At 42.0% G+C, this 13,462-nt stretch overlaps 1 protein-coding gene across 1 annotated transcript in view; it reads left to right on the top strand.

Annotated features, from left to right (window-relative positions):
- Nucleotides 1-4,762: 4,762 nt before the first annotated feature.
- The window catches only part of LOC113469622 (ionotropic receptor 40a), a 13,782-nt gene continuing 5,082 nt past the window's right edge, over nucleotides 4,763-13,462 (top strand). The window contains exons 1-6 of the mRNA XM_026827462.1: nucleotides 4,763-4,913; nucleotides 5,674-5,836; nucleotides 6,244-6,372; nucleotides 6,719-6,819; nucleotides 7,161-7,327; nucleotides 7,561-7,735. Of these exons, the coding sequence (XP_026683263.1) occupies nucleotides 4,764-4,913; nucleotides 5,674-5,836; nucleotides 6,244-6,372; nucleotides 6,719-6,819; nucleotides 7,161-7,327; nucleotides 7,561-7,735 (885 nt within the window). The 5' untranslated portion in view covers nucleotide 4,763. The remainder of the gene's footprint in view (nucleotides 4,914-5,673; nucleotides 5,837-6,243; nucleotides 6,373-6,718; nucleotides 6,820-7,160; nucleotides 7,328-7,560; nucleotides 7,736-13,462) is intronic.

The following is a 13,462-nucleotide window of genomic DNA, read 5'->3' as shown; positions in this document are numbered from 1 at the left end:
TTTATAAGTCTTCCCCGATCCCAATCAGTTTAGTCGGCACCTGTGCTTAGGGCTTGCCAATTCGGATAATCTCCGGGATTCGAGATTTTTAAAGAACTACCTACGTACTCATTTCAATGGACTACTCACCGAGTCAGATCCTAACTGTAAGATAAACCAAACAAACTGTTGGTCCTAACTGTTAGTTAAACTAAAGGGAGTTGAAGAGTGAGTTTCATGTTTTAGGTTCTGACTCATTGACTGAGTATTCCACTGAAAAGAGTAGTTCTTTTTTTCCTGTTTATAACCCACACTCAATTTTTTATTTATTTATTTATTTTTTTACAAATTTTCAACCCTTGATAGAGCCGAGAATTAAAGCATTGCTCGACACCGTTTTAAAATACAATGCCGAGAAAACTCGAGTTGATAAGACCCGATAGAATTTTGAAGGAATGTGGTAAACACAATATAAGAAGGTACCTACATACAGGTAATACCTGATGCACAATGGTAAGTTAGAAATGATAGGTACTAGAGGCTAGATAACCCTAATTCCCTATACTTGTGCTCAATGGAGAGTAATAATTGAGCCAGCGCCAGCGGCGATAGCACGTTGAACACATGCACCACCAGTTACCTATAGATCACTGAAGTTAAACAACGTCGGGGATGGTTAGTGTTCGGTAGGGAGACCCGCATGCTGCTGGCTTTTCACGGTCGCACTCAGTCTGGGTTAGGTCCAGCAGCAGCAGCAGCAGCAGTAGTGGAGTGAGCTTTTTTGTCTTATATTAGGTACAATCATACATCTACTCACATGATATTGAAGTTGTCAATATAGGGGCATCCCATTTGAACAGCTATAGCCGAATATCGGGTGTTCAACTTCTCACCCAAATGGTAATTGTGAGATCCTGGTGAAAACAATAAGATCATAGGATCAAAAAAAGTAAACACCCTGTGTCCTGTTCAATGGCTATATAGTTTTTCGGGGACCTCCCCCCGACAAGGTTTCGCCAGGGGGGACCTAACCTGTTCAATAAATTGACGGAAGGAGGAGTGCATGCTTCAAAACTTGGCATTTGGGGCCCCTGAGTTTGTCCCTGCGGGCCCCCAAAAACTCGAGTCCCCCGCGTGGCGGATCTTAGGGGGTGGGGCTCTTACACCAATCCGACACTTTATACACAAAAAGCCCACAGTGAGGCTTAGGTTTGGGGCAATTGCCCCAAAGGGATGGCTTTAAGCTTATACGAAATACGACACTCACCAAATCGTTTAGCATCGTAGAACAACGTCTCTCGTCCGCCCAACAGGACATGATCCTTTCTGTTTTGAACCATGAGCATTCCGTCCTCATTGGAATCTATCAGATAGGTCTGCTGTCTCTTCATCAAACTCCACAAGTCCCTCACTAGCACGCCCGTACCGTTCTGAGAACACCAGAGAGTAACCCGTTGAAATATTTGCAATCGAAATACCTACCACTTGTTTGGACTCTCCCCCCCCCCTTCGACAAAATTCTGAATACGCCCCTGGTCAGCAACACCCCATGTCCTCCAGGATAGTCATTCTAGATAACAACCACGTAAGACGTTACTTATGCATGTGAGATTTCTGATTCGTCTCGAAGGGACTACCAAAGAAATAGTACCTAGTTTGTCACCGAATTGCCCCCGTCACGAGAAGATGCTATAGTTGTTGAAAGTGACGTTAAACTCCTCTAACTCTTTGGCGGACTTTATCGCTCACCAATACTCACCATGTTTTCACAAAAAAAAAAAGACTTAAAAGGGTCTAGCGCAGTGAGCTACAAGTAAGTTCTAGTAAAAATGAGCAGGTACCTACCTACCTATTTACCTCTATGGTGTAGTGGTCAAGACGCTCGCCTGGTAAACAGGAAGGCGTTCATTTCTAGTCCTGATATAGAATTTAGTCCTCAATTAAATTAAAGCAATTGTAATTGTGTTAAGCATAAATGCTCATCACAAATGTCGTTCCCTGCTTAATGGAATACGCTAAATTTTATGACTTGACTTATATTCCTGAAGCTGCCATAAGTAGTTATTAGCTCTTAGTCAATTCTTTCGGCCAACGACTTTTGCATAAATCATTAAGTCCCTTCTCTCCATGTTACACACAGAGACACTTTTTTTTGGTAATTATGCAGAAGTCACGTCCGTGGAAAAGAAAAGCTCCTTTTTGTATCCTAACCCTAATAATAACACTAATCACTGCTCTAATTGTGAAAACTCCTTCTTGCGTTTAACCTAACCCTAATACATATAATAACACTGGTCACTGCTCGTTTGTGCGATTTCCTTTGGTAGCAATGTTCCACGGACGTGACTTCTGCACAAGTACCCCTTTTTTCTTCAAGAGGTTTGACAGAGGGAACTGTAACTGCTAAGGTCTTATCGTCCCGAAATCGAACAAGTCCACCGCGCTAACCACTGAGGTTGGTCTTATGACTTGACTTGGACTTGAACCACCAACCTCCAGATCCGAAGTCCACCGTCCTGAATTGAATTAGATCGAATAGTTGTAGCCTACTGTTGGAGTAATGGACTTTTCAGTCCTATTCGAGCAGTATTTATAAGGAATATTGTTATTACAAAAAAAGTGGTCGAATGCTGAAAATGATGCGTTAGATTTTTCCAAGACCTCTTCATCGGAAATCCTTTAGGTATATTGGTATCTATCATTGGTGAATCGTGCTCATAGGTCTTGCTTTTCATATAGCAGTATAACTCATTAGACGCACGTAAAGTTGACCAAGTGAAGACATACCTACCAACGTATAACTTATGAAGAGCAATCGAAGAATCAAGGAATTCAGAACAGAGCGAATCAAAAAATACACTGTTTCTCTTAGAAGCAGCTGGTGTAACTCGGGAATTTGCCATCTAGAATATTATAGAATTGAAATTGTGAACATAGAACATTTTGTTTTACAAAATTTACAGAAGAAAGAAGAAGAGATTACCTATATATTTTTAAAAAACATACATAAACAATCTGCCAGCCTCTGGCTGGTTGCCAAATAATAGCACAGAATACCAATTAATCATAGGATATTTGTCTTCAATAGGATTTTCTTTCTAATCACGTAGATTTCTTGTCATTTGCTAACTGAATAGATATGATTGTGAAGAATATGTATAGATACCTACATTAACATTAGACTCTTGTGGTCGGTGTCGTAGCATGCCGTAGTATGCCTCTTATCAGATTTCACTCTCTATGCCTCACATCAAAATTTTCGTAGTATGTGTCACATCAGAATACCACTTCGAATAGAAACTGTTGGATTAGTACTGATTACCAGGTGAGCGTCTTGACCACTCTCTCTCCCCCACCTCTCTCTCTCTCTAGCAAATACTTTGTAAGTTTACTGTTGCTGAAATTATTTAGCGTACTTTTGGGGTACGGCACCTGTTGTTGACTAATCCGTACGACTTGACCACTATAGCACCGAGAGAGAAAAAGTTAGAAAATCTTACTTTGTTTCAGCAAAATGACCAGAATGAACCAAACGCAATCGCTGAACAGTCGGTCCAGATTAGATTTGGACACATTTACAGTACGCCACTTGAGTTGTAACTTGATGATCATGTATAGGACTGGTCCAGCCACTACAGCCGACAGAATAAGTGGGGGCCAAACCTGCAAGATTCATTCGACTGAACGAAGGCCGACCACTCACTATCAGGTAGACCTGACAAGTACGTCTGAATAGTTCCGCCTTTCCTACCTGATAGTGTGTGTGCTCATCAGGTATCAGGGAGACCCTAACAAGCGGACCTGTTCAGGCATACCCGTCAGATCTACCTGATAGTGAGTGGCCGGCCGATGAGAGTTCCGAGGTTCATCGACCGAAGTCGACTAGAGCTCATAAAAAAGCCGTAATTTCCTTTTAGAATTTCCCCTTTTCTGAATATGGTTTTCCCTCTTTGGTGTTATAGCCCCTGTATTAAACCATAGGAAAAAGAGAAAATCAAAAAGCCGTCCGTAATTTCCTTTTAGAATTTCCCCTTTTCTGAATATGGTTTTCCCTCTTTTGGTGTTATAGCCCCTGTATTAAACCATAGGAAAAAGAGAAAATTCAGAAAGGAAAATACAACTAGCCGTTCCGAACGTTATCTGTTGAGGATAGAATCCGGTCCAGGCGGTAAGCGGATCCGCTACGTAGCTCTAAAAAGGCAGAGCGTCACCCTCCAAGCCAACTAGAATTTCGGCATCGTTTATCGTTCAGTAATTAAATTACAATCAAACGGAAGTTACACCAAGTTTCATTACATTCCTATTATTAGCCTTTGATTCACAGCTATCGATTGATGACGAGTTTGATAGGCTTTTTATATTGGATAATTCTGAGGTGCAGGCGGTGATTATTTTTTTCTTTTCTTTTTTTGAGGGCAAACTAGGAGTGGAAAAAAAACCCTGACTACATACGGTGTCAAAATTTCCTCCTTCTTTTCCTTTTCCTCCTTCTCCACTTCTTCTTCTCCTTTTCCTCCTCCTTCTCCGCTTATAGAGGTACCTACATACGTTATCTCTTATGTTTTCTAGTCTTCTGTTAAAACTATTGCGATAGGTACCTACTTCAACAGGTTGCTTTTCGGTGCTCTTGTGTTGACCCCTCTCCTCCTCCTCCTCCTCTTCTTCTTCTCTTCCTCCTCCTCCTTCTCCTTTTCCTCCTCCTCCGCTTCTTCTCCTCCTCCTCCTCCTTCTCCTCCTCTTCTTCTTCCTCTCTTCTTTTCTCTTCTCTTCCTCAGCAAGCAGACATGTTCATGGGCGACCTCACACTGACCCACGAGCGGTATCAAGCGGTGGAGTTCACGTTCTTCACACTGGCCGATAGTGAAGCGTTCCTGACCCACGCGCCTGGCACACTCAACGAAGCTTTGGCCCTCATCCGGCCTTTCCACTGGAAAGTAAATCCTTTAAGCTATCGAAACTGTAACTTTTCTAGATAGTAAGGAGAGCGGCCAAGTCAAGAAAGTTTAGCCAACACCTGAGAGCAGCCTAAGACGCGTTTCATTCTTGTTAGAACTCATCAGTTAGACATAGCTCTCAGGTGCTGGCCAAGAATTAGGAAGTGTTATTTATACTTCAGAGATGGAAATTGTGGAGAAACGAGAACCTGCGTTTCTATGTAAGATTTTATTTTAGTGTCGAGTGTTGTTGTGAGCGCCACAAAAATTTGATCGTAATTTAATTACTGAACGATAAACGATGCCGAAATTCTAGTTGGCTTGGAGGGTAGTGTGTCTGCCTTTTTAGAGCTACGTAGCGGATCCGCTTACCGCCTGGGCCGGATTCCATCCTCAACAGATAACGTTCGGAACGGCTAGTTGTATTTTCCTTTCTGAATTTTCTCTTTTTCCTAAGGTTTAATACAGGGGCTATAACACCAAAAGAGGGAAAACCATATTCAGAAAAGGGGAAATTCTAAAAGGAAATTACGGCTTTTTTATGAGCTCTAGTCGACTTCGGCCGATGAACCTCAGAACTCTCATCGGCCGGCCACTCACTATCAGGTAGATCTGACAGGTATGCCTGAACAGGTCCGCTTGTTAGGGTCTGCCTGATACCTGATGTGCACACACGCTATCAGGTAGGAAAGGCGGAACTATTCAGACGTACTTGTGATAGTGAGTGGTCGGCCTTCGTTCAGTCGAATGAATCTTGCAGGTTTGGCCCCCACTTATTCTGTCAGCTGTAGTGGCTGGACCAGTCCTATACATGATCATCAAGTTACAACTGAAGTGGCGTACTGTAAATGTGTCCAAATCCAATCTGGACCGACTGTTCAGCGATTGCGTTTGGTTCATTCTGGTCATTTTGCTGAAACAAAGTAAGATTGTCTAACTTTTTCTCTCTCGGTGCTATAGTGGTCAAGTCGTACGGATTAGTCAACAACAGGTGCCGTACCCCAAAAGTACGCTAAATAATTTCAGCAACAGTAAACTTACAAAGTATTTGCTAGAGAGAGAGAGAGAGGTGGGGGAGAGAGAGTGGTCAAGACGCTCACCTGGTAATCAGTACTAATCCAACAGTTTCTATTCGAAGTGGTATTCTGATGTGACACATACTACGAAAATTTTGATGTGAGGCATAGAGAGCGAAATCTGATAAGAGGCATACTACGGCATGCTACGACACCGACCACAAGAGTCTAATGTTAATGTAGGTATCTATATTCTGTAAATTTTGTAAAACAAAATGTTCTATGTTCACAATTTCAATTCTATAATATTCTAGATGGCAAATTCCCGAGTTACACCAGCACGGGTCGAATGATGGCTCTACTTCTGTCATTGTCCGCCACCTATGTCATCGTTGACCTGTATTCTGCCAACCTGACCTCCATTCTAGCCAGACCTCATAAGGGTAATATGAAACATGTGACGGATAAAGGTGGAAAATGATAACTTCACTTTGTGTGTGAAGAGGAATATCATTTTTCAATATTTCATCGAACTTCACTAAGTTACTGAGTCCTTCATCAAGACAAGGATAAAGTAGAGTAAACTGCCAGCAGCCTGGTTAGGTTGGAACGTAGATTGCCTTGTACATGTTAGGTAGCGGGTTCGAATTCCGCCCGGGTGTGAACTATATCCTAAACAAATGAGTTTCGTTCTCTCTTGTCCTCATTCTCTTTAAAATTCCTTCTGCTTTCTTTCTCCTGATAGTCCTGATCTCATTTTTTGTGACTCATCTTTTTTTTATCTTTCAGAGCAACCCATAAGGAATCTAGAACAACTGGTGGATGTCATGAAATCGAAACAATACCAGACAGTCGTCGAGAAAAACAGCGCCTCCCAGAGTATGCTGGAGGTAAATGTTTTCTTTTTTTTAATGAGTGTTTCACTGTCGTTTTTATTTCGTAGCTATGAAACAACTGCTACATTAGCTCGTGTGGTCTGTGTCATAGCGTGGCCATTCCGTAGTATGTCCCTCATCAGATGAACGATAAGAGACACAATACTTCCCATTTAGGTGCTGGGTCATCTGGGTCCGAGATATACATAGAGGAGGAGAGAGAGGGAGAGCCTAGTGGTAACACGCTTGCTTGCCATGCAGAAGGTCCCGGGTTCGATTTCCAGAGGCGACAAAAATTGCACCCGTAGGTATTTCGATTGCAAATTTCAACGGGTTATACTCTCTGGTGTTCTCAGAACGGTACGGGCGTGCTAGTGAGGGACTTGTGGAGTTTGATGAAGAGACAGCAGACCTATCTGATAGATTCCAATGAGGACGGAATGCTCATGGTTCAAAACAGAAAGGATCATGTCCTGTTGGGCGGACGAGAGACGTTGTTCTACGATGCTAAACGATTTGGTGAGTGTCGTATTTCGTATAAGCTTAAAGCCATCCCTTTGGGGCAATTGCCCCAAACCTAAGCCTCAGACTGGGCTTTTTGTGTATAAAGTGTTGTTTTTATTATTATTATTACATATATTATTATTTTTCCTCTTCTTTTTTTCCTTCTCCTCCTCCTCCTCCTCTTCTTCTTCTTTACTTCTGGATAGTTTGTTAAATAATTGCTTACTTTACATAATTATGTTCGTCAACCAGCTACCAGATATTGTACAACCAAGCCTCCTCTGAGAGCAAGGGTGCCCTAGAGCGAGTCAACTGGTGGTCACTAACCCCCATCAAGAAGGGACTCTTCCAGTATCCTCTGCTGCCACCTGCGCTGAAAGTCTACTCCAACTTTCACGGCAGAAATCTCATCATCCCTATCCTACATGTGAGTGTAATTATGTGGGCAGTCTGGGCAGGGCTGTATTCAGGGGAAAGGCGAGGAGGCCCTCATAGCTCATACATACGATGCTAAACGATTTGGTGAGTGTCGTATTTCGTATAAGCTTAAAGCCATCCCTTTGGGGCAATTGCCCCAAACCTAAGCCTCAGAGTGGGCTTTTTGTGTATAAAGTGTCGGATTGGTGTAAGAGCCGCACCCCCTTAGACTCGCCACGCGGGGGACTTGAGTTTTTGGGGGCCCGCAGGGACAAACTCAGGGGCCCCAAATGCCAAGTTTTGAAGCATGCACGCCTCCTTCCGTCAATTTATTGAACAGGATAGGGCCCCCCTGGCGAAACCTTGTTGGGGGAGGTCCCCGAAAGAGTATATGGCCATTGAACAGGACACAGGGTGTTTACTGTTTTTGATCCTATTTAGGTGAAAATTTGAAAACTTTAAAGTTAAATATCTCAGTTTGATGATTTTCATTTATTGCCCTTTTTGCACCCAGCTCCTCAATAATATATATCTTATTGCCAGCCTAGTTAGCTTGGAGGGTAGCGCGTCTGCTTTGTAAGCGCAAAGTTCTCGCCCGGGGTAGATTTTATCCTGCACAGCTAAGGTTCGTTCTCGGAACGGCTGCCATTTGCCTATCCTGTCTTCCTTCTCTCTTCGCTTTCGGGACGATAAGACCATAGCAGTTACAATATTTCCTCTGTCAGACCTCTTCAAAAAACTAATATCCTCGATATGTACATAGATAGCTATGAATCACGAATGTCATGCACGTACGGTAAACGGTATTGTAGGTACTTGGTGCTTAAGAAGTTAATTAGGCAGAATGTGTTTCGTGAGAATGTGGTGCAGGTACAAAAAGGGTCAAAAATAGCTACGAGGGTCATTTGATAAGTTCGTGGACTCGGATACTTCTTCTTGGTATGAAGCCCAAATATAGGTGCCAAAAGGCGCAGAAAAAGAAGAACTACCTGACGAATGACGTGAGTGTCTAATGTCTAACCACCAAAAAAATCTGCCTGAAGTGCATTCTAAAGCAGCGCGCAGACTGATCATACACTTCCAACACTTCAGACATTTCCGACAAATCCTGTATTCTGCTTCCTATGTTAGGTAATGGTAGTATGTCGGAAGTGTTAGAAATGTCTGATCCGGATAGGTGTGCGGACTGCGGACTACCATTACTTAACATAGGAAGCAAAATACAAAATCTGTCGGAAATGTCTGAAGTGTTGGAAGTGTATGATCAGTCTGCGCGCTGCTTAAGAAGTGGTCCTTATTTCCTTTGAAATCTTTGAATCCCTTAAAAGGAATCCTTAGAGTCCTAGAAAGAGTTGGACAGCATTAAGCAGGAAAGAATCATCCATTAGGGGCATTGCCTTATGGATGGTTCTTTTCTGCTTAATTTTGTCCAATTTTAAAGGAAGTTTCTTTTCAGTGATGTTTCAGCATGACGATTTTTCTTTAGTTTGTCCGTCTATTTGAACATATACACATGTAGTGTCTGCTTAATTTTGTCCAATTTTAAAGGAAGTTTCTTTTCAGTGATGTTTCAGCATGACGATTTTTCTTTAGTTTGTCCGTCTATTTGTACATATACAATTATACATATGTGGTTAATTAGAATGATTATTTACTAAATTTAATTAGTTACATACCGATGATATTTGAACTTGATTGACTAGGTCTTGGTATTCGTCATCTGTAATCTTATCTATGATGCCAGCCTCGAATAAACGAAGCAGTCTGCAAAAACAAAACAGAAGAAATTGGACCGATTGCAATACTTTCTCATTACCTTGTATGAGAGTATAGTTTCCCTAATTCCCTATACTTGTGCTCAATGGAGAGTAATAATTGAGCCAGCGCCAGCGGCGATAGCACGTTGAACACATGCACCACCAGTTCCCTATGGATCACTGAAGTTAAACAACGTCGGGGATGGTTAGTGTTCGGTAGGGAGACCCGCATGCTGCTGGCTTTTCACGGTCCCACTCAGTCTGGGTTGGGTCCAGCAGCAGCAGCAGCAGTGGAGTGAGCTTTTTTTTGTCTTATATTAGGTACAATCATACATCTACTCACATGATATTGAAGTTGTCAATATAGGGGCATCCCATTTGAACAGCTATAGCCGAATATCGGGTGTTCAACTTCTCACCCAAATGATAATTGTGAGATCCTGGTGAAAACAACAAGATCATGGGATCAAAAACAGTAAACACCCTGTGTCCTGTTCAATGGCTATATATTTTCCATTCCGAAAACGAATTTTATCTCCTTAGGATAAAGTCTATACCTGAAAACGGCTACTTTCCCTGTCGCGTATAATATCTCTAGTAGCGCGGTCAAACTTTCTTGACTTGGCGGGGCGGAGCGCTACCGCGCTCCTTAATTTGAAAATTTGAATAGGCCATAACTCCGGCCCTGGTTGTCGGATCGAGCCCAAACATGTACCAAAGTACTTTAAGACCTATATGATGGATCACAAGTAGGGGGTTCTTATTTAAGATTTTAATGTTGGTCCCTCTGTAGCCGGGGTGGGGGGCCCTCCAAAATTTCGAGTAGGTACCTCCCAATTTTTTTTATCATAATCAAGGGCTGCATGCAAAATTTCAGCTTCCCAGGATGAACAGTAAAGAAATAAAAAGGGTGGCCTGAGCCTGGGACTTTATGAACAGACTGTATAAATTCCTCCAACAGTTTGTTGGCTTTAATGTAATTTGAAATGGATAGGTCCAATAATAGAGGTATAATTTTAGTGTTTGCCAAATTCCCTTTTTTTAGTATTTTACAACTTACCTTACTCAGGCAAAAAAGCGTCGCTATTCCTACACAAAGGCTTCCACACCAAACTGTCTTCATTTTCAATTTCAACTTCTTTCTATTTTCCCCTACTAGCTCCACAACGTCCTACAATGAAATGCATGGGGACATTTGATTTTATCGCTGTTTTTCAATTTAGGTATCTTTGCTATATTGTGATGTTAACGCTATGACACAGACCACACGAGCTAATGTAGCAGTTGTTTCATAGCTACGAAATAAAAACGACAGTGAAACACTCATTAAAAAAAAGAAAACATTTACCTCCAGCATACTCTGGGAGGCGCTGTTTTTCTCGACGACTGTCTGGTATTGTTTCGATTTCATGACATCCACCAGTTGTTCTAGATTCCTTATGGGTTGCTCTGAAAGATAAAAAAAAAAGATGAGTCACAAAAAACGAGATCGACTATCAGGAGAAAGAAAGCAGAAGGAATTTTAAAGAGAATGAGGACAAGAGAGAACGAAACTCATTTGTTTAGGAGATATAGTTCACTCCCGGGCGGAATTCGAACCCGCCACCTAACATGTTCGATTTCATGACATCCACCAGTTGTTCTAGATTCCTTATGGGTTGCTCTGAAAGATAAAAAAAAGATGAGTCACAAAAAATGAGATCAGGACTATCAGGAGAAAGAAAGCAGAAGGAATTTTAAAGAGAATGAGGACAAGAGAGAACGAAACTTATTTGTTTAGGATATAGTTCACTCCCGGGCGGAATTCGAACCCGCCACCTAAACAAGGCAATCTACGTTCCAACCTAACCAGGCTGCTGGCAGTTTACTCTACTTTATCCTTGTCTTGATGAAGGACTCAGTAACTTAGTGAAGTTCGATGAAATATTGAAAAATGATATTCCTCTTCACACACAAAGTGAAGTTATCATTTTCCACCTTTATCCGTCACGTGTTTCATATTACCCTTATGAGGTCTGGCTAGGATGGAGGTCAGGTTGGCAGAATACAGGTCAACGATGACATAGGTGGCGGACAATGACAGAAGTAGAGCCATCATTCGACCCGTGCTGGTGTAACTCGGGAATTTGCCATCTAGAATATTATAGAATTGAAATTGTGAACATAGAACATTTTGTTTTACAAAATTTACAGAATATAGATACCTACATTAACATTAGACTCTTGTGGTCGGTGTCGTAGCATGCCGTAGTATGCCTCTTATCAGATTTCGCTCTCTATGCCTCACATCAAAATTTTCGTAGTATGTGTCACATCAGAATACCACTTCGAATAGTAACTGTTGGATTAGTACTGATTACCAGGTGAGCGTCTTGACCACTCTCTCTCCCCCCACCTCTCTCTCTCTCTAGCAAATACTTTGTAAGTTTACTGTTGCTGAAACGTACTTTTGGGGTACGGCACCTGTTGTTGACTCTTCTGTACGACTTGACCACTATAGCACCACTTATTTACATTTTACACTTTAAGCAACAAGGCCTACCTACTCTAAGGTGGAAGGTCAGATTTTGATTCTGTTGTCGACTTTTTTATAGGTAATTAAATAAACTAAACAAGAAGCCTTTAAATTTTCTTCCAATATTAACTGTCTTTGTGTTTTGTATACATACCTAGGTATAACGAAAAGTAACTGTCATACCTACTTTTTCCAGTAAAATTTAGAAAATGGTGTTGATCAGTGCTTCTATTCCTGAAGCTGCCATAAGTAGTTTGTTATTAGCTCTTAGTCCATTCTTTCGGCCAACGACTTTTGCATAAATCATTCAGTCCCTTCTCTCCATGTTACACACACAGAGACACTTTTTTTTGGTAATTATGCAGAAGTCACGTCCCGTGGAAAAGAACAGCTCCTTTTGTATTTAACCTAACCCTATAATAACACTAATCACTGCTCTAATTGTGAAAACTCCTTCTTGCGTTTAACCTAACCCTACATATACATAATAACACTGGTCACTGCTCGTTTGTACCATTTCCTTTGGTAGCAATGTTCCACGGACGTGACTTCTGCACAAGTACCCCTTTTTTTCTTCAAGAGGTTTGACAGAGGGAACTGTAACTGCTATGGTCTTATCGTCCCGAAATTGAAGAGAGAAGGGAGACAAGATAGGAGAAAGCCAGCCGTTCCGAGAACGAACATTATCCCATCAGGATAAAATCCGCCCCGGGCGGGAACCGAACCCGCGGCCTAGCGCTTACAAGGCAGACGCGCTACCAACCAAGCAAACTAGGTTGGCGACACACTATTTGTTCCACAACAAATAACGCCAGATGGACCGGGAGCGGGTGGCTTGTGGTTCGAGTTGTCGTGTGTGATGGCGGCGCATGCGCAGGAGAACTTCGTGGCTCACGTAGTAAATATTTCTCGTCTCCAGATCGGAAGAGCGTCGTGTAGGTGTTTGCGGCTGTGGGGGTCTCTTTCTGAAGATTTCCGTTAGAAAAACGAGAGCTGAAAATGGCCAAACGTTCGAAAAATTACGCAAAATAAATCAGAATATTTATGTGTCTAACTTAGATACAATATTAAAGATATTCGCGTCTACCTTGTAAGCGCTAGGTTCGATTCCCGCCCAGGGAGAACTTTATCCTGAACAGATTCGTTCTCGGAACGGCTGGCTTTCTCCTATCCTGTTCCCGTTCTCTCTTCGATTTCGGGACCATAAGACCTTCGTTCTTAAGGTGTGTACAAAAACATAGTCGATCGACGAGAAAAAACTATGTTCTCGAGGAAGGGTGGACGGTTCAGTCGACATTGATCGACGGCCGGTCGACAATGTGTGGACACACCTCTACGGTTCCCTATATTGAACTTTTCATGAAAAGAAGAAGAAGAAGAAGACGGCGACGACGGCATTTTTTTTTTTTTTTTTTTTTTTTTTTATGAAATCTAAAGGACACACTTGTAAACAAGGCACCATTGT

Source organism: Diaphorina citri, unplaced genomic scaffold (genome assembly GCF_000475195.1).
Source record: "Diaphorina citri unplaced genomic scaffold, Diaci psyllid genome assembly version 1.1 scaffold1158, whole genome shotgun sequence".
Taxonomy (NCBI): Eukaryota; Metazoa; Arthropoda; class Insecta; order Hemiptera; family Psyllidae; genus Diaphorina; species Diaphorina citri.
Note: the sequence above shows the minus strand (reverse complement) of the source record. Positions and strands in the feature narration are given on the sequence as shown.